The sequence below is a fragment of the Ascaphus truei genome, chromosome 11, assembly GCF_040206685.1.
Source record: "Ascaphus truei isolate aAscTru1 chromosome 11, aAscTru1.hap1, whole genome shotgun sequence".
NCBI classification, from domain to species: Eukaryota; Metazoa; Chordata; class Amphibia; order Anura; family Ascaphidae; genus Ascaphus; species Ascaphus truei.
The window spans coordinates 46,414,494-46,439,209 of NC_134493.1; the positions used below are offsets into that span (position 1 = coordinate 46,414,494).

General features: G+C 40.6%; 1 protein-coding gene across 3 annotated transcripts in view; it reads right to left on the reverse strand.

Annotated features, from left to right (window-relative positions):
* The window catches only part of TMC5 (transmembrane channel like 5), a 55,168-nt gene that overhangs the window by 16,156 nt on the left and 14,296 nt on the right, over window positions 1-24,716 (reverse strand). For 2 of the 3 annotated variants that reach the window (XM_075566055.1, XM_075566053.1), the window contains exons 2-8: window positions 22,489-22,631; window positions 20,217-20,428; window positions 17,938-18,042; window positions 12,734-12,853; window positions 6,411-6,516; window positions 3,804-3,891; window positions 2,899-3,147 (exon numbers count right to left, since the gene is read on the reverse strand). In XM_075566055.1, coding sequence (XP_075422170.1) covers window positions 2,899-3,147; window positions 3,804-3,891; window positions 6,411-6,516; window positions 12,734-12,853; window positions 17,938-18,042; window positions 20,217-20,428; window positions 22,489-22,562 — 954 coding nt within the window. In that variant the 5' untranslated portion in view covers window positions 22,563-22,631. The remainder of the gene's footprint in view (window positions 1-2,898; window positions 3,148-3,803; window positions 3,892-6,410; window positions 6,517-12,733; window positions 12,854-17,937; window positions 18,043-20,216; window positions 20,429-22,488; window positions 22,632-24,716) is intronic. The other variant, XM_075566054.1, reaches the window with a different exon arrangement.

The following is a 24,716-nucleotide window of genomic DNA, read 5'->3' on the forward strand; positions in this document are numbered from 1 at the left end:
ATGGCAAGAACAGCGCTTGCAACTTTAATACATTTCTAATTGAATGTAAACAATCAGAAACCCATTGAAGTTGCGAGTGCTGTACTTGCCATTTGTGTAAGACATGAATGAAAGATTTCTGCAATACATAGATCAAAGTGAATATATATAAAAAAATACTGGTTATGTTAGGCAATACGAAGGTTAAATGTATCTGGTATCTTTTGTGTGTATACAACACAAGACAAACTGTGATCCCCCTCCTTGCTTTTAAACTCACCCAGCCCACTTTTAATAGTAGGTCATGTCATACCCCTCTATGGAGACCTTTCTCCCTCCATTAGAGAGGTGAAGAGAACGTTTGCAGGCAGAGTTAGGACCTGCAGAAAGGGGGATTACCTTGGCGAGGTTGAAGGCTTATAATGCTTTGGCCAAAGAATGTAACTAAATGATCCTACCTATGAGAAGAAAAATAGATAGTATTTAACTACTGTATATATTGGTCAGAGTGGATGTAACATTGGAGCTTTGCTGTATACATGAGGTCACTACCCAAGCAGCACTCCTAGTGACACAAATATATATAATATAGTGGGGTTTGAGCTTGCTGGGACTGTGTGTATCTCTTGTATATAAACAGAGGCTACAGGTGTACTTTGCCCAAGTAACTTTAAGGGGTAAACAACCTATTATCTACAATTTACCTATTCTTTCATAACTAAAAATGATACAGTAATCTCTTCGTCCTGTACCAGAAACCTAGGCAAATTTAACTCATATAATGTCAGTATCGTGCCCCCTCAGCTTGTCCTCCACTTAAGAAGAAAAGTGTTTTTAGTTTTTTAAATCATAATTTTCTTCATCTCTAGCTTCTGACGTTACCACAGTAACTTTTAGACTGCACTGGGCTTTAGGGAGAACTCAATTTTAACCTCCCGCACGCTAAATAGTTCAACCAATAGTTCAGCTTATATCTCCTTGTAATGAACATCAGACTGAAAAAAAAAATGCAAAACTGGGTTGGAAAGGCAAACAGTGCATACTGCTGCTTTAATAGCTTTGCAAACACACGCCCATACGCCATACTGTAAACAGCACCTCAAGCATCACAGGGCAGGGTATGCATGGAGGGTCATGTATTAAAGAATCGAGAATATTCTTTTACGGAAACCTTTTTTCCTGAATACATTTTGTGCAATATTATAGCCCATTTTTGCAACCCCGAGACTTTGAGCAGATCCCATACTGAATGCAGTAGCAATTTTAGGGGGTTACTCATTAGTCTGCAATAGTGCTGATCGGGGCATTATTGCACTATACTTAATGGGAGTTTCCATGTGCTAGTGCCCCGATTTGGCACTATAGCAGTTTAATGAACAACCCCAAGAGTTTAAGGCCCATTTGCTATATGTTGTGAAGCTGCTACCCAGCGCTGGAGAAGACTTCAGCTCTATTCAAATGAACGGGACCAAAAGATTTTCTGGCTTCTCTGTATATTAAATACAGGAGTGATTTTTTTTAACAGTTTCCCTTAATATTTCTTCCCTGCCCCACAAAAACAATGGAGCTTTTACAATTCAATATGTGATTGGAATGAAAAACTAAAAGGAAAGCAATTTATACAAAGACAATTGGATCTGGTAAGTGGAACAACGACTGTAACCCTTTAAACTCCAGAAGGATCTGCAGTGCATTGCGAACTTGCCTTCTGGCACTGGACTATACAATTAAACAACACAACACAGTCTGGAGGCTAGTACTGCCAGCTAACGAGGGCATGAGGCCCCAGGGGAGAGAGATCTATTCGGAGTTGGTTCCCGGCCCCACCTGGTATCTGAGTTGGAGACTCCACGGTGCACTGAGCAATTATCTTTATTTATATAGCATCCACAGCTGTACTTAGCGCTTTACTAGAGAGACAATACAGAACAAGGAATTATAGTTCAATAAGTGCAACACACAAGATCAGACAATAGGAAAGGAAATCCCTGCCCCGGAGAGCTTACAATCTAAGTGGTATGATGGGAGAGTCACAGAGACAGCAGGTGAGGGAATAAGTGCAGTAGATGGCAGTGGTTGATGATAATAATAATTATAATAATAGCACGTTCTTGTATAGCGCTGCTAGTTTTACGTAATGGTTTACAGAGACATTTTGCAGGCACAGGTCCCTGCCCCGTGGAGCTTACAATCTATGTTTTTGGTGCCTGAATCACAGGGAGATAAAGTGACTTGCCCAAGGTCACAAGGAGCCGACACCGGGAATTGAACCAGTTTCCCCTACTTCAAACTCAGCGCCAGAGTCAGTGTCTTTACTCACTGAGCCGCTCCTTCTTCCTGATAGAAGTGACTGTGGGTGTGTGACAGTAGCCATCAGTCTTGGCTATTTAAGAGGTGAATTTTATGGTTTGTTTTAAAGGTGGGGAGAGAAGGTGCTTGGCACATACTGGGTGTGAAGGAGGTCCACAGGTAAGGGGTCGTGAGAGTACTTAGCCCATTTCTCAGACTCCTCCGACCTGGAGTCGGTGTATCATGCTTTTTTTATCAGCGCCAGACTGCAGCCCACCTTACCCAGGCCTTCTCCTGCAGTTCTGGCTGCACATTTCCCCTCATCTCTTTATTTTGAGGTGCTAAGTGTCCCAAAATAATGAGCCTATTTCAGCAACAACCAGGATGTTTTCTGTGGAGTACATTGGAGGGCCATTTCACAAACCAGCAAAAAATAATGTGCAAGACTAAAGAAGATAATGTGTGAAAATTATACATGTATGGTGTTAAAATCACCGCAAGTTACTGTCCCAGATGCTCACATTATTTCGTATGCAAACAAATGTCGGGTTGCTTCTATTAAGCAGTTCATGCAGATACGGAATCTTTGACTTTGGATACAGAGTAACCTTTAGACTTATTTGTACTTACAGCTCCTGTAAGTAGTTCCAGACCAGTAAATGACAGATTGTTTGGGTCCATGTCAATGAACTGTGGGATGGTTATGAAGCTGAAGTTCACCATAAATGAGAAAATGTTAAATGTCAACAGCCACTTCAGAAATATGAAATAGGAGAGAATACTCGTCCCGAAGTTGCCGCCTATAACTTTCAGTGTTTTGTGCCAAAGTTGTAATCCTTGGAAAAAGTCGGATGTGAACTGCTTGGACCTTCGGAAAGACTGATACAGACCAATAAAGAAAAGAGAACATGACTTAGTCAAATGTACCTGTGTCTGCAGAGAATGGCCTTATATAGTTACATAGTAAATGAGCTTGAACAAAGACATCTGTCCATCAAGTTCAACCTATGCTAAATTTAGATGACAGATACGTCCGAGTTGATAAATACAAATGCACACCTCAATTGCACTAATACCACTGTTTATATCACTGGCACGGTAAGTGCATCTGCTTTTACTAATCTACGTGTTGATATTCATATCTCCAAACTCACTGGAGTTTCAAAGATAAGCGAATATAAAGCGTTTTTTGCACATTGTACATGTTCAATATTGTGGGAAATGCACCATTTATTATTGTGGGAAATTAACAGTTAACAATGAACTTCCCTTCAGCTCAACAGCAGTTAACGCTGTGTTACTTACCTCTCACTATATTAAATAAGTGCCGAAGGGAGGCATTCTGTATATGTGCCAAAGTGACGGTTGAGGACGTTTTCAGGCCAAACATTCCCCCCTGACTTCAATTGGGGGTTTGAGCTGAACGACCGCATTGGACAATCACGGAACACCCTCTAAGAGAGTTGTTGAGAGAGAGTATGATCCTTATTTATTTACCACTTTGTAAGTATAAAATATAAAACATTTTAACTTACCAAGTCCATAGTGCGAAGGCAATCAGTGCAACAGTTCATTCGGGAGACGTCATTCAGCGATTTCTGCTTCATCAGAATAACTTTATTCCTGTTAAAAGTCAGATGTTAATGCATAGTTATCACATAACGTGTGTGCTCATTTGCATGTCATTTCCCAGAATCCCTTGCTTCAGTGGAAGCACTGTATGCTGGGAGATAATGGTGGAAAGCAGGGCTACAGAGCTGTCTGAGACATGTGAATGTGCTCACGTGGTATTTTTATTTGCTGCACACATAACACACAAAGGGGCTAATTCAATAAAGACCGCAGTGGCCATTTGGGATGACTTTAGGCTACGGCAATGGGGATTTTCGCATGGATGGCTGCTTTAGTCTTTATTGAATTAGCCCTAAAGTAATACCTTGTATGTGGTGCACGGAAAACTACAGAGTAAAGTATGTATCAAGATTCAGCACTGATTATTTTCTTCCTAAATTTCTGTAATAAGACTCCAGTAGAATACACAATCCTCAATACTCTTCTTAAAAACATATTTTTTTGTGTTAGTCACATTTTAATCAAACGTTTTATGCTCTACTCACTGATTCTTTATCATGATGTAGATTTTGGGGATTAAAAATGGCGGCCATTTCTTCCATGGAAAATAATGGTATTAACTCAATGTATATAACAGGATTTCTAAGCAGAACTGTAAAAAAAAAAAAAAATTTACTTCCATATATTTAGCATATATATATATATATATATATATATATATATATATATATATATATATATATATATATATATATATATATATATATATATATATATATATATATATAAAAAATGGATTTTACCAGATTGGAGTCCGGAAAAAACGAGACAGCACACAGTCCAGTAGTTCCAATGAAGCTGTATTCAAAGTAACATGGCACCACCTCCAACGTTTCGGTCCACTCAACGTGACCTTCCTCAGGGACGTGCAATAAGTGAATGCTAATCCACCCCCTTATATACCCAAACAAATCAAAATTAAAATGAACTCACCCGTGCAGGGGCAACATTGCCCGCGAAACCGCGCCGCTGTGACACGCATGCAAATGCTGGAACGCATCGCCATCTTGGATTTACTAATGTGGATCGTCCTATTGAACTACGGTGGCCTCTATGGTCTACCTATTGGCAGGATCGCGCATGCGCGGACTCCTCATTGCCCCTTCTGCCGTGACCCGCAATGAACTGCTGGAACACATAACAACACGCGTTATTGTGCTAACATATTAGAGCCTCCCTATGCGGTCCCATTTGCCAGGTGCCCCTCTTCATAGAGCTTGGACATTTATAATATCAGATCCTCATATATGTCCTTTGGGTTGTGTCTGTGTGCAGGCGCCTTGATGCGCATAGTGGGGACAGATTTAGGGTTGTAAAAATCCTGCGTTCTACTGCATTCTGCTCACTGAGTGGCCTGGGGAGGTTCGCGCATGCGCGAACCGCCACTGTAGTGGCTACAGGCATCATTCGGGCCACCGTAGTTGTGTTAGCTATGCAGAAGCATTGGATACAACATGACGATGCGTTCCAGCAGTTCATTGCGGGTCACGGCAGAAGGGGCAATGAGGAGTCCGCGCATGCGCGATCCTGCCAATAGGTAGACCATAGAGGCCACCGTAGTTCAATAGGACGATCCACATTAGTAAATCCAAGATGGCGATGCGTTCCAGCATTTGCATGTGTGTCACAGCGGCGCGGTTTCGCGGGCAATGTTGCCCCTGCACGGGTGAGTTCATTTTAATTTTGATTTGTTTGGGTATATAAGGGGGTGGATTAGCATTCACTTATTGCACGTCCCTGAGGAAGGTCACGTTGAGTGGACCGAAACGTTGGAGGTGGTGCCATGTTACTTTGAATACAGCTTCATTGGAACTACTGGACTGTGTGCTGTCTCGTTTTTTCCGGACTCCAATCTGGTAAAATCCATTTTTTACATGTGCATATGGGGCAAGCATCAGCATCTTACTAATGTTTACAGTGTGCCAACTGAGTGTGATTTTTTCATATATATATATATATATATATATATATATACAGTGTTCGACAAACCTATACATTTGCTCGCCCCGGGCGAGTGGATTTAACCCCCGGGCGAGTAAATATTGGCCCAAGCAGCACACGTTTGGTACTAGGTGGCGAGTAGATTTTTTTGTGTGGCGAGTAGATTTTTTGGTGATTTGTCAACCACTGTATATATATATATATATATATATATATATATATATATATATATATATATATATATATATATATATATATATAAAAAATCAATATATAAGCTTATGTCTCAAAATGAGCCTGTAGTCTGGGTAGAAATTGCACAGATTGCAGGAGAGAGCTGCCGGGTGTGAATTTTGAAATGCTTTGCGGACCATCACCAAAGTCTTTTGGCGCCATTGGAGATCCATGGATCACAGAGTTTAAGAACCATTGACCCAAGCCTCATTGGGCCAAATGAGTGCAAAACTACTTGATGTATTCATACTGGAAGATCCTTCAAATGTATGAAACTTACAAAAGGGCTCAAATCAACATCTTACATCCATCTTACAAATATCATGTCACTGTACCTGATGTCTCGTTTTTCTTTCAGAATTAACGGAAGCTTTTGGATTTCCTCAGATATGTCCCCAGCCGACATCCCCACAAGTTTTTCAATGAACTTTTCATTTTCTGCTTAAATTATATAAAAAAAAATATGCACACTATCAAATAAAAATTCTTATTTGCTCAGGCCAATCTTACACCCAATTTCAAATGGTTTACCAGTTAGGTACGTTAGATACAATGAGGAGGAAGGAGGTGGTCTTGTGTTAAGGCACAAGCAAAGCTTTTATTACAAACGGATGTATTGTATTTGCACTGCAGTACTTTCATCATAGTGCTGTAACGGAATAAATAAGGATACATATTTCCAACATACTGTATTTGTCAGTTGGTGTAACTCTTCACAACAGCCAATACAAAACACTAAGCATTTTTCAAATGCATATATATTTGGGTATTTGCCTTCAAAAATAAAATAATAATGGCAGTATTAGGCCGAGCTCGGGCTGGCTGCTACGTCCGCGCGCTTGTGTGCGCACCTCCGCCGCGCGCTCCTGCAGTCCAGCATTCGGGGGGGCGTGATGAATACGTCACGGAGCTGGTTCGCTTTTATTGGCTGAACCAGCTCACGTGACGCGACTGCAGCCCCAAATTTCAATTTGGGTTGTGGCGGCAAAATGTCGCAGCATCAACGCTGTAGTTTGCCGCCACAAGCAGTTTCTAGTGTGACAACTGTTATCCACTCAAAGAGTGACGGACGTGCGCACGCACGACGCGTAGCATCCTGTCTGATCTGGGCCTTAACTGGCATAATGAACACAAAAATATTTATTTCTGAATGAATAAATTGTTCAAGAAGTCAAACACTGTTTTCGAGTGATCACAATTTATAACGGAAAACATTACCATTCCTTATACATTTCAAGTATTGGGTGCTTAAAGGTCTTCATTTTGTATTTAATCTTCTGTTCTTCCTAAGGGGCTGTAACTGCCCTTGTTGTAATTGCTTGGTGGTTTAAATTATAACTGTAGTGGCACAGTTTGCAATTGAATGAAAGCGCAAATCGGTTTACATATCAATATTAATTAATACTATTTAAACAGCATATTTTATAATGTTGTGCCAGACATTAAAAAAAAGTCATGTTCGGTAAAAAAAAGTGACAAAAAGCCTCCACCGTACAGTAAATAAAGATACCACTTGTGGATACATTTGCATGTCTCGGGCAGGTCTGGAACCCTATGGTGGGAAAATTGAGAAAACATGAGAAAGGCATAATGATAAGGAAAAATAAAAAGTTCCTTAGAGATAAGGTTGACTATTTGGAAAATAGGCAAAAGGACTGGAAAGACAAAAAGTCAGATCAAGCTGTCAAAACAGACAGAAATGTCTCTGAGCAGATTTCACAGAAATCTGCAAGTTCAGAACAATCCAAAAAAGAGGTCCAAAAAAATAATAAAAAGCCTATGTCAGCGGGTACAATACCTAAAAACCCCAAAAATTTGAAGAAATCTCATTATGTAGAGAATATTCAAAGATCAAACAAAGATCTACATAGACCAGTAAATGAAAATATCAAAAGAGATCACTCTAATAATAGACCCTCTAATCAACATAAATATAGAGAGAGGAGTCAAAGTGACAACTGGTCAATGGTAGGCAAAAATGGTAAATCCAAGGATGTAAAACATAAATATAAACATCAAAGGAAAAACCAATATGCCAGTAGAGGGGACAAAAGTGTTGCATTTGAATTACCAGTTTCAAATAAGTTTCATCAATTAAAAGATAGAGCTGACGGTAATGAAAGTGATATAAATGAAGATAATAATGATTGTTTTTTTCAGAAATCGATCAAAAACAAGCCCAACAGACCAAGTTGGGACCTAGACAATCCCCCCTCAAAACCCCTGAAAAAAATGAATCGAAAAAGGGGCTACTCAGACGAGGTAAGAGAGGAGGGAGAAAGCCCGCCCACAAAGAGGGGATCCCTGAGCCATTGACACTAACCAGTAATGGGATCTTTAACTTATCTTCATTGATTATAGATAAAGATCTCTTTCAAGTGCTTAAGAAGGGCTTTACGTTTGCCCCTTCTAGAGAATCAAATGAATTTGATCTCTATATTGATCTTCAAAAATATTTAAGAAAAATGACTTTACAGCGTCATTATAGTAGCAATAAGGCTACATCAGATCAAATTTCTCACAATGAGGCAATTGATATTACAGTTGATCAGATGGCTATTATTGAAGATCTAGAAGCACTACTGAAAGAGAGTGACCCTGACTTTGTCAACTTTGGAAGTTACACACATACTGGTTTCAAACCAAATTCTGTATTTTTCCCATATGCCTCAAGAGGACACAATATAGAATTATTTGGAAAACTGGTTGAACAGGATTTCAGAGATATGTGTAAGAAAAAACAACTAGGATTATATTCCAATTTAACTTGGGATGAACAAAAAAGTATTAAACAACTAAAGTCCAATCCTGACATTGTATTAAGGTCAGCTGATAAGGGAGGCGGAATAGTCCTCTTGAATACTGAGGACTATTTTAAGGAAGCTCATCGCCTTTTACAGGACCCCATCTCATATGTCACATTAAAGAGGGACCCCACAAAGGAATTTTTGAGTCTCATTAAAACGCATTTGTATGGAGCTCTGGAACTTGGTATTATTTCTAAGTTGGAGTATCAATATTTGTTCACGGTAACTCCCACTGTTCCAATATTTTATTACATCCCAAAGATACACAAATCTCTCACTTCCCCACCCGGACGTCCCATTATTTCCGGGATTAATTCCCTCACCTCTAATTTATCCACCTATATTGATTTTTTTCTACAACCAATGGTCACTTCACTATAATCTCACCTTAAAGATACCACTATGGTTTTACAATTGTTTGATGGTTTCGTTTGGGAAGATAATTATAGATTAGCCACATTAGATGTTCAATCACTATACACCAGTATCCCTCACAAAAAAGGGGTAGAAGCAATTAGACACTTTTTATTGACCCCACAAACACTTCCCATTACACAGGTTGAATTCATTTTATCCTCAATTGAGTTCATCCTCAGTCACAATTATTTTTTGTTTGATTCCCTCAATTTTTTTGCAAATCTTGGGGACGGCGATGGGCACAACATTTGCCCCGTCATTCGCCAATTTGTATATGGGACAGTGGGAGTCTCTGGTGATCTTTAGATGTACTCCTCCGCAGCTTAAGCTGTGGAGGAGATACATCAATGATATTATTATTGTGTGGGAGGGGACAGAAGATTCCTATCTTGAATTTGTCACAAATCTGAACAATAATGATTTTAATTTAAAATGTAGTGGTGAAAATAGCTCAGTAAGCATTCATTATCCCGATTTAGAGATTTACATTGAGGCCAAAACTGTACATACTAAAACGCAATTTAAGGCTACAAATGTAAATTCATATTTAGACCCATTTAGTTGTCACGATAAGAGATGGGTCCAAAATATTCCCTTTAATCAATTTCTCAGGTTAAAGAGAAATTATTCTAAGGCTGTGGATTATGAAGAACAATCTTTCTTTTTAAAGAAAAGATTCCTAGACAAAGAATATGATAGCGATTTAGTAAACTCTTCGCTCAAAAAACTAGAAAGGATTCCTAGGAAATCTTTGATGAAATATCATCATAAAAAGAGTGAGAAGAGACAAAATCAAATCCCAGCATTTATTACTCAATTTAGTGATACCCATTACAATGTTAGAAAAATTCTGCAAAAACATTGGGGGATATTAAATGCTGATCCCATTTTGGGTCCCCAACTAAAGTCCAAACCAGGGATAGTGTTCAAACGAGCACCTAACCTTAAACACATTCTGGCTCCAAGTCAAGTCTCCAGAGAGTCCATCGTATCTGGAGATATTAAAACTCGCCTAGGAGTTAAAGGCACGTACAAATGCGGAAAGTGTAAAGCGTGTAACCATATCTGTCAAGGGAAAACAGTTACATCAGGAGTTACTAACAAAGTCTACAATATTACAAGTTTCATTAATTCTCAGACAACCCATGTGGTCTATGCCTTACAGTGTAGCTGTAATTTACAGTACATTGGTAAGACAAAAAGACCGTTTAAAATGCGCATGTTAGAGCACCTGAGAAATGTTAAAAACATACCAAAAATAATAGCAAAGGGTATGCCATTAACTCCGCTTTTGAAACACTTTAAAGAAGTGCATAACAGTGAACCTGGTTGTATTAAATTTAAGGGACTTGAAAGTGTATCACTAGGTAGTAGACAGGGAAATAGAGATAATCATTTATTGAAACGGGAGCAATTTTGGATTTATGAAATGCATACCAGACATCCCTATGGTTTCAATGAATTAATTGAATTGACTCCTTTTTAAGATAAGGTATTCCGTTTTTAATAAAATGAATTTATTAACATTTATTTGCATTAACATTCATGTATGTTTTTATATTTATTTGTTTTTATTTAATCATTTGTTCTTTTTTCTTTTATTCATATACAGGTTTCAGCATGATTTGTTTACATAGTATATTATTCATGTTGTTAGAGGTCTTATTCCTGTATTTTTTCATAGGAGTGAGTGCAATCATTAATTTAAACTTGCACACATCCCCCATATGAGTTGCTATACACCCTGTTGCCTAGTAACCTTATTTCAAGGTGTTTCAATCAGCGTAGCAATTAGGCAAAGTAAGGGTGTTTCTCTGAGGGGGCTGGTTTCTTCAATCAGTTGCCGCCTATATATACGCGAGGATGACGCTGTACGTGACCTCCTGACGAAGTACTTGGTACGAAACGTGTAGAGGTCACGACAGGTCATCCTGCGCGTGTATGCTGGTAAGCTGAGACGGAGCCTGCAGGAGACAGCAGCGGTTTTATCCATCTCCGCGGTGCCGAGATCCGGATCCTGTGCAGACACCGCGAGTCTGCTGACTGTCTCAGTGTGAGTGTCCGTTTCCCCTTGCCAGTGCCCAACCCTATGGCGGTTTCTATACAAATCTGTTGATAGGTTGTTTTCATGTTTGTTTTTTTCTTTCATGTTTTTTATATAAATTTTACTGTATTTGTATACTGTGCAGCTTAGGGTTTAGTCACCATTAGGTGTTCTCCTTGGTAGTACTTAGCCGTCCAGCTGCACAGCTGTTCTGAGGTGGGGTTGGATCCCCTCAGTTTTTGTGTATTTTTAATAAATTACCTTCCACTAATCCCTGGTGCGCATTTGTGCATTTTTTATTATCAGGTCTGGAACCCTGCCTTTCCCCATTATCGCTTACAAAACAGTGCTTCCACTGCAGCCGAGGATTCTGGGTAACGACATGCAAATGAGCGCAATTTTAACTGCAGCAAGGGGTTTTGCAAAAAAATTAAAAATAAAATCATTCACGGATAGCCCAAAATGGTAATGCCCGTTCATGTCAGGTTTCTGTATTCAAAGATGTTCTTAGAAAAATGTTCTGGGTTGGACAGGAAAAAACAACAGTCTAAAAACCTGCTCATCTCCTCAATGTGACTGCCAGCAGGAGGTGGCCAGGAAGTACCACGCTGAACAATATCAGGCGGTCATTGTTCTCATCGAATGTTTGTGAACGCTGACTTAAGGCAGGTGTAACATGTATTTGGGACGTATAAAGCCAGTAACAGAGTAAGCTTCATTAAATATTGTATAGAAGTATAGAACGGGGCGGACAATAGACAATGTGTAATATACCCATGTGTCTCTGGCATCAATAAGAGCTTTGGGCATTGGTTCAGTTTCTCTTGTATAGTTTTAGCTTACATTATATATGCGGCATAATGGATGCATTCATGCGGTCAACCCCTGGGCCTGTAACCGCTGCCACCATCCTACTCCCCCAAACTTTAGTGACTTGCAGGCTTCCCCACTTTCGATAAGAGGAACCGAAGACAGGCACTTTGGATTTGTGATGTACCATTTGCCAGTGTAAGTATCAGAAACGCTGCGGGCTGTTATGTTTCCTTTGTGTTGCTACTTCTGTAACAGCAACAATCTGTCCTTCCTCGGACACCTTCTTATGTAGCGGTTTGCAGCCCCCAGTCTCACCATTAACACCCACTTGGAGTTTGCAGTGAAGCGCTCATGCGTATAACAACTTGTGTAGCATTGTTCATGCTCATTTCATAGGAGCTAATTCAGCACGCTCCGAATAGGCTCAGGGTATATTGAAATACGCACAAACTTTACTGCAACAGCGAGAAAGCAGAACATAAAATATCTTAAAGAATGCAATAACGGGACCCAATGGGGCTTGGACACTAAATCATGGCTTGGTTTGGTTTGGCCACCTGCAGATAAGGAGGCTTACCTTCTTTATATTTATATTCCATTTCTCCTGCTACCGAAGGATCAAGCCTGACAATAGACGAGCTCAGTAATGCCATTGGGAGGGCGCTCTGTTTCCGGTTTCGTCTCCGCACATTTTGACCTAACAAGACAAGCACATTGTCCATATGGCATATAGTAACAGCTGATCTTCAATAATAGTAGGCGTATAGCTTTCTGCTGCTGCAAGTTTTGCGTAGGGGCCAATATATATATAGCACTATACAAAAAAAATATAAGATCAGATCCATTAACTTGGGATGCCCCTACCAGGGGTCTAAAGCAAGGCTAAGTATCAAGAGTGGGTGCTGTGACAAAAAAATCTGGTGAAGATGTAATCATGGAAAAATCGAATCAAGCGCACCAAAAATGGAAAGAATTCAATGAGTAGAAAAAAATGTAATTTTAATGACTTGAAGTCATTGTAGCATCCAACGTTTCGGTGCATACAAGCACCTTCATCAGGGATCATGCACCGAAACGTTGGATGCTACTATAACTTCTTTAAGTCATTAAAATTACCTTTTTTTCTACTCATTGAATTCTTTCCATTTTTGGTGCACTTGATTCGATTTTTCCATTATTACATCTTCACCAGATTTATTTATTTATTTTATATATATATACATGTAGCGGTATCAGTACCGTGTTAGCCGAGCTTCAATAATCAAAAAATAAATAGATGATACCGTTCTGTGGCTAACGAAATGCTTTTATTTGTGCGAGCTTTCGAGATACACTGATCTCTTCTACCGGCGATGTTACAATGAATGAAGCAAGGATTACTTAAAAACAGTGTCTCTTGGAATGGAAGCTAAAGGATTTACTATGGATGTAGAGTCACTTTATACAAACATCCCCCATGAGGATGGGATTTCAGCCTGCAGATACTTTCTGGGACCGCAGGAGCCACTCACAGAGACAGTGACTAAATGCATTGAATTTATTCTGACCCATAACTACTTCACATTTGGAAATGACACATACCTCCAGACAACCGGGACCGCTATGGGTACTCGGATGGCGCCACAGTATGCCAATCTGTTCTGCGCAAAACTGGAAAGTGACTTTCTGTCCACCTGTCACTTGAAACCCCTTACATACCTTCGCTACATCGATGACATCCTCCTGATTTGGACCTCTGGCGAACAGGACCTCCTACAGTTCTATGACAACTTCAATACTTTCCACCCGACCATCAACCTCAAACTCACCCATTCCCCAGATGAAGTACATTTTCTAGACACCACCATTACTATAAAGAACAACCAACTACAGACTTCTGTATACCGCAAACCTACAGACAGAGCCAGCTATTTGAGGGACAACAGCTTCCACCCGACACACACCAAACATGCAACCATCTACAGTCAAGCCATACGATACAACCGGATATGCTCCGACACAGCAGACAGAGACCAGCGGATTAAAGCCTTGAGATCAGACTTTATAAACCGTGGATATAACCACAGAATTGTAGACCAGCAAATTCACAAAGCCACCAGAATACCAAGAAGTGATCTCCTTGAATACAAACAGAAGGAGACAAGCGACAGGGTTCCTTTGGTGGTCACATATAACCCACACCTAGGAGCCCTACGCAAGATCGCCAGGAAACTACAACCCATGCTCCAGGAAGATACAAGACTGCAACAGGTCTACCCTGAAGCACCCTTATTATCATACAGACAACCCCATAATCTCAAGAATATTATGGTGAGGAGTAAAGTATTCAGCAGTACAACTGAATGCGGGACAAAACCATGCCAGGACCCAAGATGCAAAACCTGCGCAATGCTCTACACAGCGGACACAATACAAATACCACACAAGAATCGGGAGTACAAAATCAGAGGAGGGTTCACCTGTTCCTCCAGCAATGTCGTGTACCTCATCATGTGCATGAAATGCCCAGGGGGCTGCTACTACATAGGTGAGACAGGACAGGGGCTAAACAAGAGAATGAACCTGCATCGCCACAGCATCACACGCGGAACAAGAGACAGTCCTGTTGGCGAACATTTCTCTGACTCTGGCCATAAGATGAACGATCTGAGGGTTGCCATACTCAAAGGTAATCTTAAAACCCCGAAAGAGAGACGGCTGCATGAATACAAATTTATGCAACTGTTCGGGACACTTAGCAGTGGCCTAAACAGAGATCGAAATTTTATGAGTCATTACTGACACTAGCGAACTCTCTTCCCATGAGCGCTAAAGGCCATGTCTGTACATACTGTGCTATATGTATGCACACACAGCTGTCTCTCACACATTCTAATACTCCTTATTTCTCCATCCATATACACCAATAGGGACCACATAGTATCCACACACACTTTTAGTTGTGCTACAAACTCTCACATTTCCACACCCACCCACACCATTTATATCCCTCTCACTCCACACACACCTTGTGTAGAGCACTGTTTATACTGTGGGCTCTCCATTCATTTTTATTCACACTGATACACATACACACTCTTTCTTCACTTGCTTTCAGTTACCCTTTGACATCTCTAGCCATAAAACACATCCACACCGGGGGAAGGACAAGCACAGATAACATTCCAAGAGACACTGTTTTCGGGTTGTCCTTGCTTCATTCGTTGTGGCATCGCCGGAGGAGGAGATCGGTGTATCTCGAAAGCCCGCACAGGTGGGAGCATTTCGTTGGCCACGGAACGGTGTCATCTATTTATTTTTTGATTATATATATATATATATATATAAAAAAATCAAGAAATAAATGGATGGTGCCGTTCTGTGGCTAACGAAGTGCTTTTGTTTGTGCGAGCTTTCGAGATGCACTGGTCTCTTCTTCCGGCGATGTTGCAGTGAATGAGGCATGGATTGCTTGGAAACAGTGTCTCTTGGAATGTTATCTGTGCTTGTCCTTGCATTTGCTGAGGAAGATGATATCGCTGTCTAGTTGTGCCTGTTTTTTCAGTAAATCCTTTAGCTTCCATTCCAAGAGACACTGTTTTTAAGTTATCCTTGCTTCATTCATTGTAACATCGCCGGAAGAAGAGATCAGTGTATCTCGAAAGCTCGCACAAATAAAAGCATTTCGTTAGCCACAGAACGGTATCATCTATTTATTTTTTGATTTTATATATATATATATATATATATATATATATATACACACACACACACACACACACACACACACACACACACACACACACACGTATTATACACACAAGCGACAAAATAATGACTAAAGTAATAAACACATTATGATCATGTTGAATGACAGTGTAAATTATTTTGTACCATCCTATTTAAAACCTACAGAAATTGCAGTCAGAGAGCCGAGAGAGATGATCACCAGAGGTAGAGTATATAATTCCCACTGCTGTAACATTTTCTTCTGTGCACTTCTGCTCTGACAGTTCTGTGGCAGAGAGTTCATCTAATGACATTTCTGAACCTTGTGACGCATCTAACCCCGAAGGTCCAGGAATATCTTCTAGTATTTGCTTAAAATCTATGTCTATGTAAGGGTGAGTTGTAGTCATTTAGACTATTGAAGGTTCTTCTCCCCCTGAATAAGAATCTAGGGATGGGTAAAATGTTACTCCTTTTCTTCTGTTGGTTGTCTTGTAAGTCCTATTTAGCTGGTGACGGTATCTCTCCACCCTACTGATTATAGGGAGCATTGCACGGTTCATCAACATCTTCTCTATTTTCCTCCATTCTTGGGGTCCTAGAATTTGTTTTCAGCGTCCCTACTCTTCAGCTTTTGACTAGACATACATCTATGCCAAATGTGAGTTTAGATAGCAGTTTGACTATAATTGAGTCTTGCCATGTCACTTAGCCAAGAAATAAAACCCAACTGAAGACATTGAGTACCCGTTCTGTCCCAGAGTTGATGTCACTGTATCTAAGCAGCAGTCATTCTAGAAGAGAATCATGAATCCAGACAATTCTACAAACTACCAGCTAATTTGCAGGTTTACTAGCTACTAGTACAAACAATTCACAGTATAATCCCTCGATTTGCTGATTTAGAGAAAAAGAAACCAGTTGACAAAAGAGTCTTTTTTTTAATAACCTACATCCAAAAAGTTTTTTTTTTTTAGTTATTGCATTAACACAAGTTAGACCGGCAAATATAAGAGATGAAAAAACGAAGTCAGATAGGCACAATAACAACGCCTGTGAAGGATTCGGCCACACAGGCAACTTACCTACTGTTACCCTCCCTCCTTTCCCACCCTTCCTTCCCATGTCTAGTGTATAAGTGTGTCTGTCAGTTCGTCTTGTTCGTGATAAATGTTTTCTATATATGGATGTTACGAAATAGGTTTTATTTGAATGTACAAGACAATGTGTTGCTAGATCATTTTAAGATCTTAAAAAAAGAAAAACCTAATAAAATGTGTGTTACAAAAAAAAAAAAAAGTTATTTGTTTTGACCCAACAATTGTTTTTTTTCTACTGAATAGTAGTACCCTCTATACTGTCACTCTACAAGCGGTAATATTAAGTAAAAATGGCAACTGTTATTTATGACTTTAGTTGAGTCTATTTCCAATAGATACCTCACTTCCATAGGAGAACATTCCTCTATGAAATATAAATAGTAGTATAGAATTGTTGGCGTCATCTTGATGTCATAACCATATAACTCCTCCTGTGTATTTAACACACAAGTTCCTATACCTGTTCCAACACATGATCTAATGCAGAGGCGGCAAACTCCAGTCCTCAATGGCCACCCACAGGCCAGGTATTAGGGATATCCCTGCTTCAGCACAGGAGGCTCAGTCATTCTGACTGAGCCACTGATTAAGCCACCTGTGCAGAAGCAGGGATATCCTTAAAACCTGACCTCTTGGTGGCCATGGAGGGCTGGAGTTGTCCACCCTTGATCTAATGGAATGATTCCTTAATCCCTTTTTAATTATATTAATCAAAACTTGACTATGTCTTGACTTTGATGTCATCCCTACTGTTGAAAATATGATGACATTTATGAAGGGCCAAGAATGTAAGTGAGAGTATTGTTGAGTCGAGTTTGGTTTTCCAACCTACATGAACACCACCATGGAGCTACAATTTGCACAACTGCAAAGAAAGTCAAAGTACAAGAAGACACAAAGGACAGTACACACATGGAGCAGTTTTACAGGCCCTATATTTATTACATTTGCACATTGTTACCGCAAAACATACCTCCTTCTGATATGTCATCTGGACTGTTTATGTGAATGGATCTTTCATGGTCGTAGTTGAGGTAAGAAAGCCTTGGATCTGGTTCATGCTGAAAATTGGGATTGACTAAGAAAAAAAAATCAAAGTTACAAATTAACACTTTCGCTTCTCCAATAGCTGCCATGTTCGAGGTGTAAAGAAATAGATGATACAGGCTTTGTGGACGCCTGGACTGCTGCAATACATTTTAATTGGGTCTTCTGGGAAAAGAGCGGCGCCGCCTGCAGCTGGTGCAGAATGCTGCGGCCGGGTTGTTACCTAACCAGACCCGTTCTTGCCACATGACACCTGTTCTCCATTCTCTGCGCTGGCTGCCTGTAAAGTGGCAAATTTACTTCAAGATTGGCTTGTTGACTTTGCAATCCCTACATGCCCAGGGTCCCAGCTATTTGAGAGAGCTTCTAGTTCCCTACACTCCCATACGCTCACTTCACTCTGCAGATGAAGGACTCCTAACAGTTTCCAGAATCTCTGTGACTTCCTTTGGGGCCTGAGGTTTTAGCCACGCTGCTCCCACTCTTTGGGTGTCTGCCTTGTACAGTTTGAGATGTTCCCTCTCTGGGAATCTATAAAAACAGGTTCAAGACCTACCTGTTTACCCAGGCATTTAATTAATGAACTACAACCTGTTCGGGGTTTAATAGCTACAGTACCGTCCCGTCCTGTATTGTATCTTTTCATTGTGTTTGGTCCACTTTATAACCTTAAATGTTTTCTTCTCCCCATTGGGAGAAATGTGCAATATAAATAAAACAGACGACAGAGATTCTCTGTCGTCTGTTGTATACATATGCCACGCTCAATAGCACTCCTTTTTGACACTTTTATATATATATATTTTGTGGGTGCTCGGGGGTTCCCAAAAAGAGCTTGCAGGGGTTTTGTGTTTTGTTTGGCAATATAAATAAAGTTATTATTATTATTATTATTAGGAAGACTACAAATATTATTTATTTACGTCAATAAAAACAAAGGCAGCCCCTGCTTGCTTTCATGGCCACACATTTCCTCACTGACTTCTGTCAGATGATATATTTATATAATATATCGGTAACTGTCTTCATTTATTTTCAGATCATTCTAACGCTTTTGTAGGGACAGTAGCACTGTAGCACAGTAATTGTACGTTAAAGCCAGGCAATCAAATTATTTGGCCCAAATATAAAGGAACAGCAGGTTTCATAAGTTGCATATAATTATTTTATCAATCTTACTTGATATGTTTCAAAACATATTATCCTGCTGAATGAATTCATGCATGCAGCTGTTCTAATAATATAGAAGTTACATAGCCTTGCAATGTAGTGTCACAGTTATAATGTAGCAGTAGGTAGTAACCGCATAGGTAATTAAGGGGTTACAGGTGTTTTAATGGTTGGGCAGAAGAGGAGGAGGAGGATGCTTGCATCCTGGCAGGGGTCAGTAAATCATTTAAATTTGTAATGTATTTTACTATATTTGAATGGGCAAAGGCGCTAGTAGCCATATTTGGCTACTAGGGCATTTCCCCATTACTTTGTGGGGGGTGCAAGTTTAATTCTTCCGCGTCACGTGACCGTTGCATTTAAACTTGGCGGGGGTCCCCGGGGCTGAAAGAATGCGGTTCAGCTCAGGAGACCCCCTGCGTCAATCCTATGTTATTAAAATAAAAGCAGCACGATCATCGCCTGCTAGAGGCGCGCAAAGAGGGTGACTGATTCTGTCTACTCTCACTGCGCAGCTCTTCCAGGCTGGTGCCGCCCGGTAGGATTCACACAGCGGGAGTCCCACTCAGAAGCAGGGACGCCTGCTGTGTTAATCCTGATGGGCCATTCCATCCTGCACTGCACTTGGCTGTGATCGCGCCACATTTGGTCCGCGGTTCCCAGCACATGTTGTGTGGCAGGTTGGAGGGACAACTGGCTGCATCCGTATTGGAGAAGGATTTTTTCTTGTTCCAAAAGAGTAGAAGGATCCCCTGTGCTTTCAGCCGCCGTTGTGTAAGGTAGGTGATTGAGTACATAAATACGTCCACTACTAATTCATGGTATTCGTATATCACCAGTAATGTAATATTGCTTTTATAAAGCTGAATTTAGACAGTGTATTTTATGTACTTTTGTACTAGACTCCAAACCTCTCAAGAGAGATGGACACTCCACCAGTATATTGTTTAGGGTGCCAGACAACTCCACCTCACTATCCTAAAGGGGACTGCTGCTTCAAACATCAAATGTGTCACAAGGGACGCTGTTACTTACTGTATCCTTCTCTATAAGATTCGTTCTTCGAAGTAGAGTATTTCGGTATGAGCTGGTTGTAATCAAACTCTGGTTGCATGGAGCTCATTTGAAAGGCCTCAGGATCACCCCTCCTTCCTTGTATTTCATCAGCATAGTCACCATCATCATCCTCAGAATATGGGTTGTGGTGGAACGAGGATTTCTTTTTTGAGGAGGGTCTCCTTTGCTCCCTAAAAAACATGAAGATACATTAATAAGACACAAGACCAAAGAGGAGGAATGTTCATCTCCTCATTTGATATTCAGCCTGAAGTATATCAGTGCTTAACTTTGGTTTGCATTTCTCGCTGCCTTATTTATTTTATAATTCCAGAGTCATACCGAGACATACCGAGGCATATCGAGGCATACAGAGACATACAGAGGCATACAGAGACATACCGAGGCATACCGAGGCATACCGAGGCATACAGAGGCATACAGAGGCATACCGAGGCATACAGAGGCATACCGAGGCATACAGAGGCATACCGAGGCATACAGAGGCATACAGAGGCATACAGAGACATACCGAGGCATACAGAGGCATACCGAGGCATACAGAGACATACCGAGGCATAAAGAGACATACCGAGGCATACCGAGGCATACAGAGGCATACAGAGGCATACCGAGGCATACCGAGGCATACAGTGGCCTCCCCAAAGGTAAGGCCCCCACCTCTAACAGCAGGAAAACCTTTTCTTTCCTTCTTAGACACAACATCAGAACACCTAGGGCCATATTTACCAACAGTGCTATTCCATAAGACACCTTACAGCCCATTGAATTGAAGGTATCTTGTGGCATAGCACCGTTTAGTAAATATGGCAAATAGCCTTCGGTCCCTGGTTATTTTCAAAATTATATTTCTGGTTGCTCCACTCTCCATATATAGGGGGTTATTTACTAAAGTCTTCCGGCTACAAAGCGGGGGCAAAGTGTGTGCAAAATTATTGTACCAGATTTATCAAAGGAACATTGCTTTCAATAGGATTCCATTTCTTTGATGAATATGGCTCTGTTTTTTTGCACTGGTTTTGCCCGACTTGTGCAGCCGGGAGACTTTAGTAAATTGACCCATATCGTGTGGAATAAATAACCTGGGAAGTAGTTGCATAGAACTTGGTGCCATAGTGATGAAGTTCTTGCAGGTAGAGCGGAGCATTTGCCATTGCTTACTTTTCAGAAGTATTTACAATGTCATAAAATTCAAATTGTGTGCAGACATTTTTGTTTAAATGAATGTTATATAGCCATATTTGCTCAATGCAGGCCGTCATCTCATGGAAGGATATTAAATTCTAACTAGAATGGAAACATTGTTCTTCCACATTGGACATTATTACTTTGTTTGCATGTTTCTGCAATTATACTAAACTGACCTTTAACTGATCTTTAATTTCGCAGTGATGTGTGTTGTGGTTACAGTGACGCTTTGTCCTTCAATGTAACGACAACACACATCACTGCAAAATGCTCAAAGAACTGGATTGGTCATCACTTGAGTCTAGGCGCAAAGTTCATCTTTTCTGTCTTGCCTTCAAATACTTCTTGGGCAAGATGCCCCCGTTTCTGAACAAGCTCCTTGCCCCGACCACACAGGACTTATCACCTGAGTTCTGACTCCAAGGGAATGTTCACAGTCCCAAGGTTCAGCAAAGTATCCAGCAGCTCCGCCTTCTCTTACCGTGCACCCCACAACTGGGACGATCTACCGGAGACTCTCAAAGGCAACCCCAGTCTAAGTTCTTTCAAAACTAAAGCTGTCTCACTTTTTAATCTGGTCTGTAACTGTTACATACGCCCATAACATATATTATCTGTAACTTACATGCAATGCCTTTATATATAAATGTATAACCCTTTACACTTAAGGTAACCGTGTATTTGTAACCATGTGTCTGCCATCATGACTCTGGGCCCAGGACATACCTGAAAACGAGAGGTAACTCTCAATGTGTTACATCCTGGTAAAACATTTTATAAATAAACAAACAAAAAAGGAATTAGATAACAGACACAGGAGTTTACATTTGACTAGGTTTAAAAGTATTTTATATGTAGGGCAAATGTCAGTGCAAAATCACACACACTGCAGTTCCTTGTGCTAAAAGTGGTTAGCAACTCGAACACAATAGCAATCTAAGAAAACACTGAGTTTTTTTTATGACAATATTTGAGGCTTTTGGTATTTCATGTATGTAAGGAATTGAGAACTCTAAAAAACAAAGTAAGAACATGCTCATACCCTCTATCCATTTCTAGAGTCTCTGACTGGTGGTAGGCAGAGTTAACAATGCCTTCATTGTAGTTGATGGACATGTTGAAGTCAATTTTTCTGTCTTGTACCTGGACACTTCACGGGTTCAGAACTCGAGTCTTCATGCTACCCTGTCATAAAAAATAAGATTGGATTTTCACACATTGTATAAAGTCAATTCAACCCGTTGCCTTGGGATTTACAGATACTCTGCCATTATTCCTCAAAAGAAGACGACAAGTGGTTCAGAATGAAAACCAATTCATTCGTTTGACTCTTCCAAAGGTTGTATACAGTCATATATATTGTGTTATTGGTGCTTATGTAGTTGGTTACTATCTAGTGCAGGGGTGGGCAACTCCAGTCCTCAAGGGCCAGGGTTTCAGGATATACCTGCTTCAGCACAGGTGGCTTAATCAGTGGCTCTTTGGCTGCACCACCTGTTCTGAAGCAGGGATATCCTGAAAACCTGACTTGTTGGTGGTCCTTCAGGACTGGAGTTTCCCACCCCTTGAGTGGGGCTCAATGGAATGTCAATGGTGTTTAATGGAAAAGCGCTGCTAAGTAAATATATACCCCCAAGGGCCCTTGTAAATACCCTAGCAAAACAAGTTCTACCCCAAGAAGATGCTAAAAACTTTCAGAGGCCACATAAGAAAAAGAACTCTTCCCTTTTGAAGTAAAGTAATTGGGGAAAAAACACAGGTAGAGAAGGAACAGTGGGTAAGGGATATTTTACTGGCAGCGTTTCACTGTACTGAAGTGAGGAGATATGAAGGAGGTTGCAGTAATACAGATGGAAGATGAATAGGGAACTAATTAACACAGGGGTTCTCAACTCCAGTCCTCAAGACCCCCCAACAGGTTAGGTTGTAAGGATAGCCCTGCTTCAGCACGGGTTGCTCAATCAGTGGCTCAGTCGAAGACTTTTCTGTATACCCCACTATCCGATACCGAATTGCATAAAATGTATGTAAAACGGTTCGTCTTGATGCAAAATAAAAGACAAAGTAAAAAATAAAAATAAAAAAAAAGGACAATAACCATTTATATCTAACCTACTAAATGCGTCCCTGCCCTTCAGATCCCAGGAGGGACAGCCCCATTAACATATACAATGTACAGCACACGTGGAGCTATAAAGGCTTAAAGCCCTGGCTCCGGAGAAAGGGTTGCAGTGGTCTCACTGCTGGGGGTGGGGGTGGGGGTGGGGTGGGGAGGTTTGGGGGGGTCTAGGCTTCTGGATCGAACCCCCCCAGAGCGATAATCCGGCTTGCCCCGGTGCAAAAAACAGCCATTCTTGCTACATCTGTACACAAACCCGAATTTTGAGTGCGGTTGGTGTGTTTAATCTTCTGAAAAAAAGCCATATTCAAGGTCACATTCAGAGACGTGGCAATATTTGCTCCAACCTATTGGAGCTATTGTAATATTGCACAAAAGAGCACTACAGATCAGACAAAATGTTATAATTTGTCTAACAAACTGCATATGCTTGAGCTTCCATGTTATTCAGGAGCAAGTTTAGACCTGTCATGTTGCTATTGTGTGGTGTTTGTGTTGATTGTGGCAGCGTCTGTCATTTCCCACAAAGACAGTTGTATCAAGGCATTTGCAAAACAAAATTGACGCAAGTAGTGGCATCTATATTTTGCGCCTCTGTGCGTCAATGTATCAAGCACTTCAAAAGTTAGGAAGGAGTAGCAAGGCACAGATTAAAATACAGATTAAAATAAAATGCATCATCTTTTCTCCCTTTAATCTGCACACCAAAACCAGCCAAGTTCAAGGTGGTGCAACTTTTTGTCTTCAACAATCATGTGGCTGGGGAGTGAAGCAGGAATGCTCATGTCTTGGAAACATCTACTGTGTAAAAACCTCATTCATAACTATGCAATAATGTCTAAAAACAAAAAAAAGGGTCAATATAATAAAATCTTATCTCTGTGTCTTGGGGAAATCACCTTTGAGTAAAGATAGTGTTTGTAAAATAGCTGATTGCTACGTTACTGAATAATCTTGTAATAGCGGAACAAGGAAACAACCATTCTTGTGCTGCTTTGCTGGGGGAGAGAATTTATTCCCGACGTTTCCTGGTTCTTACAAATACAGGTCAACAGTACAAGGATAGGCTGAGGCATGGGCGTCTGCAGGGGGGGGCAAGGGGGGGCGCTTGCCCCCCCCTGGATCCTGGGCTGCCAACAGCGGGGGACAGA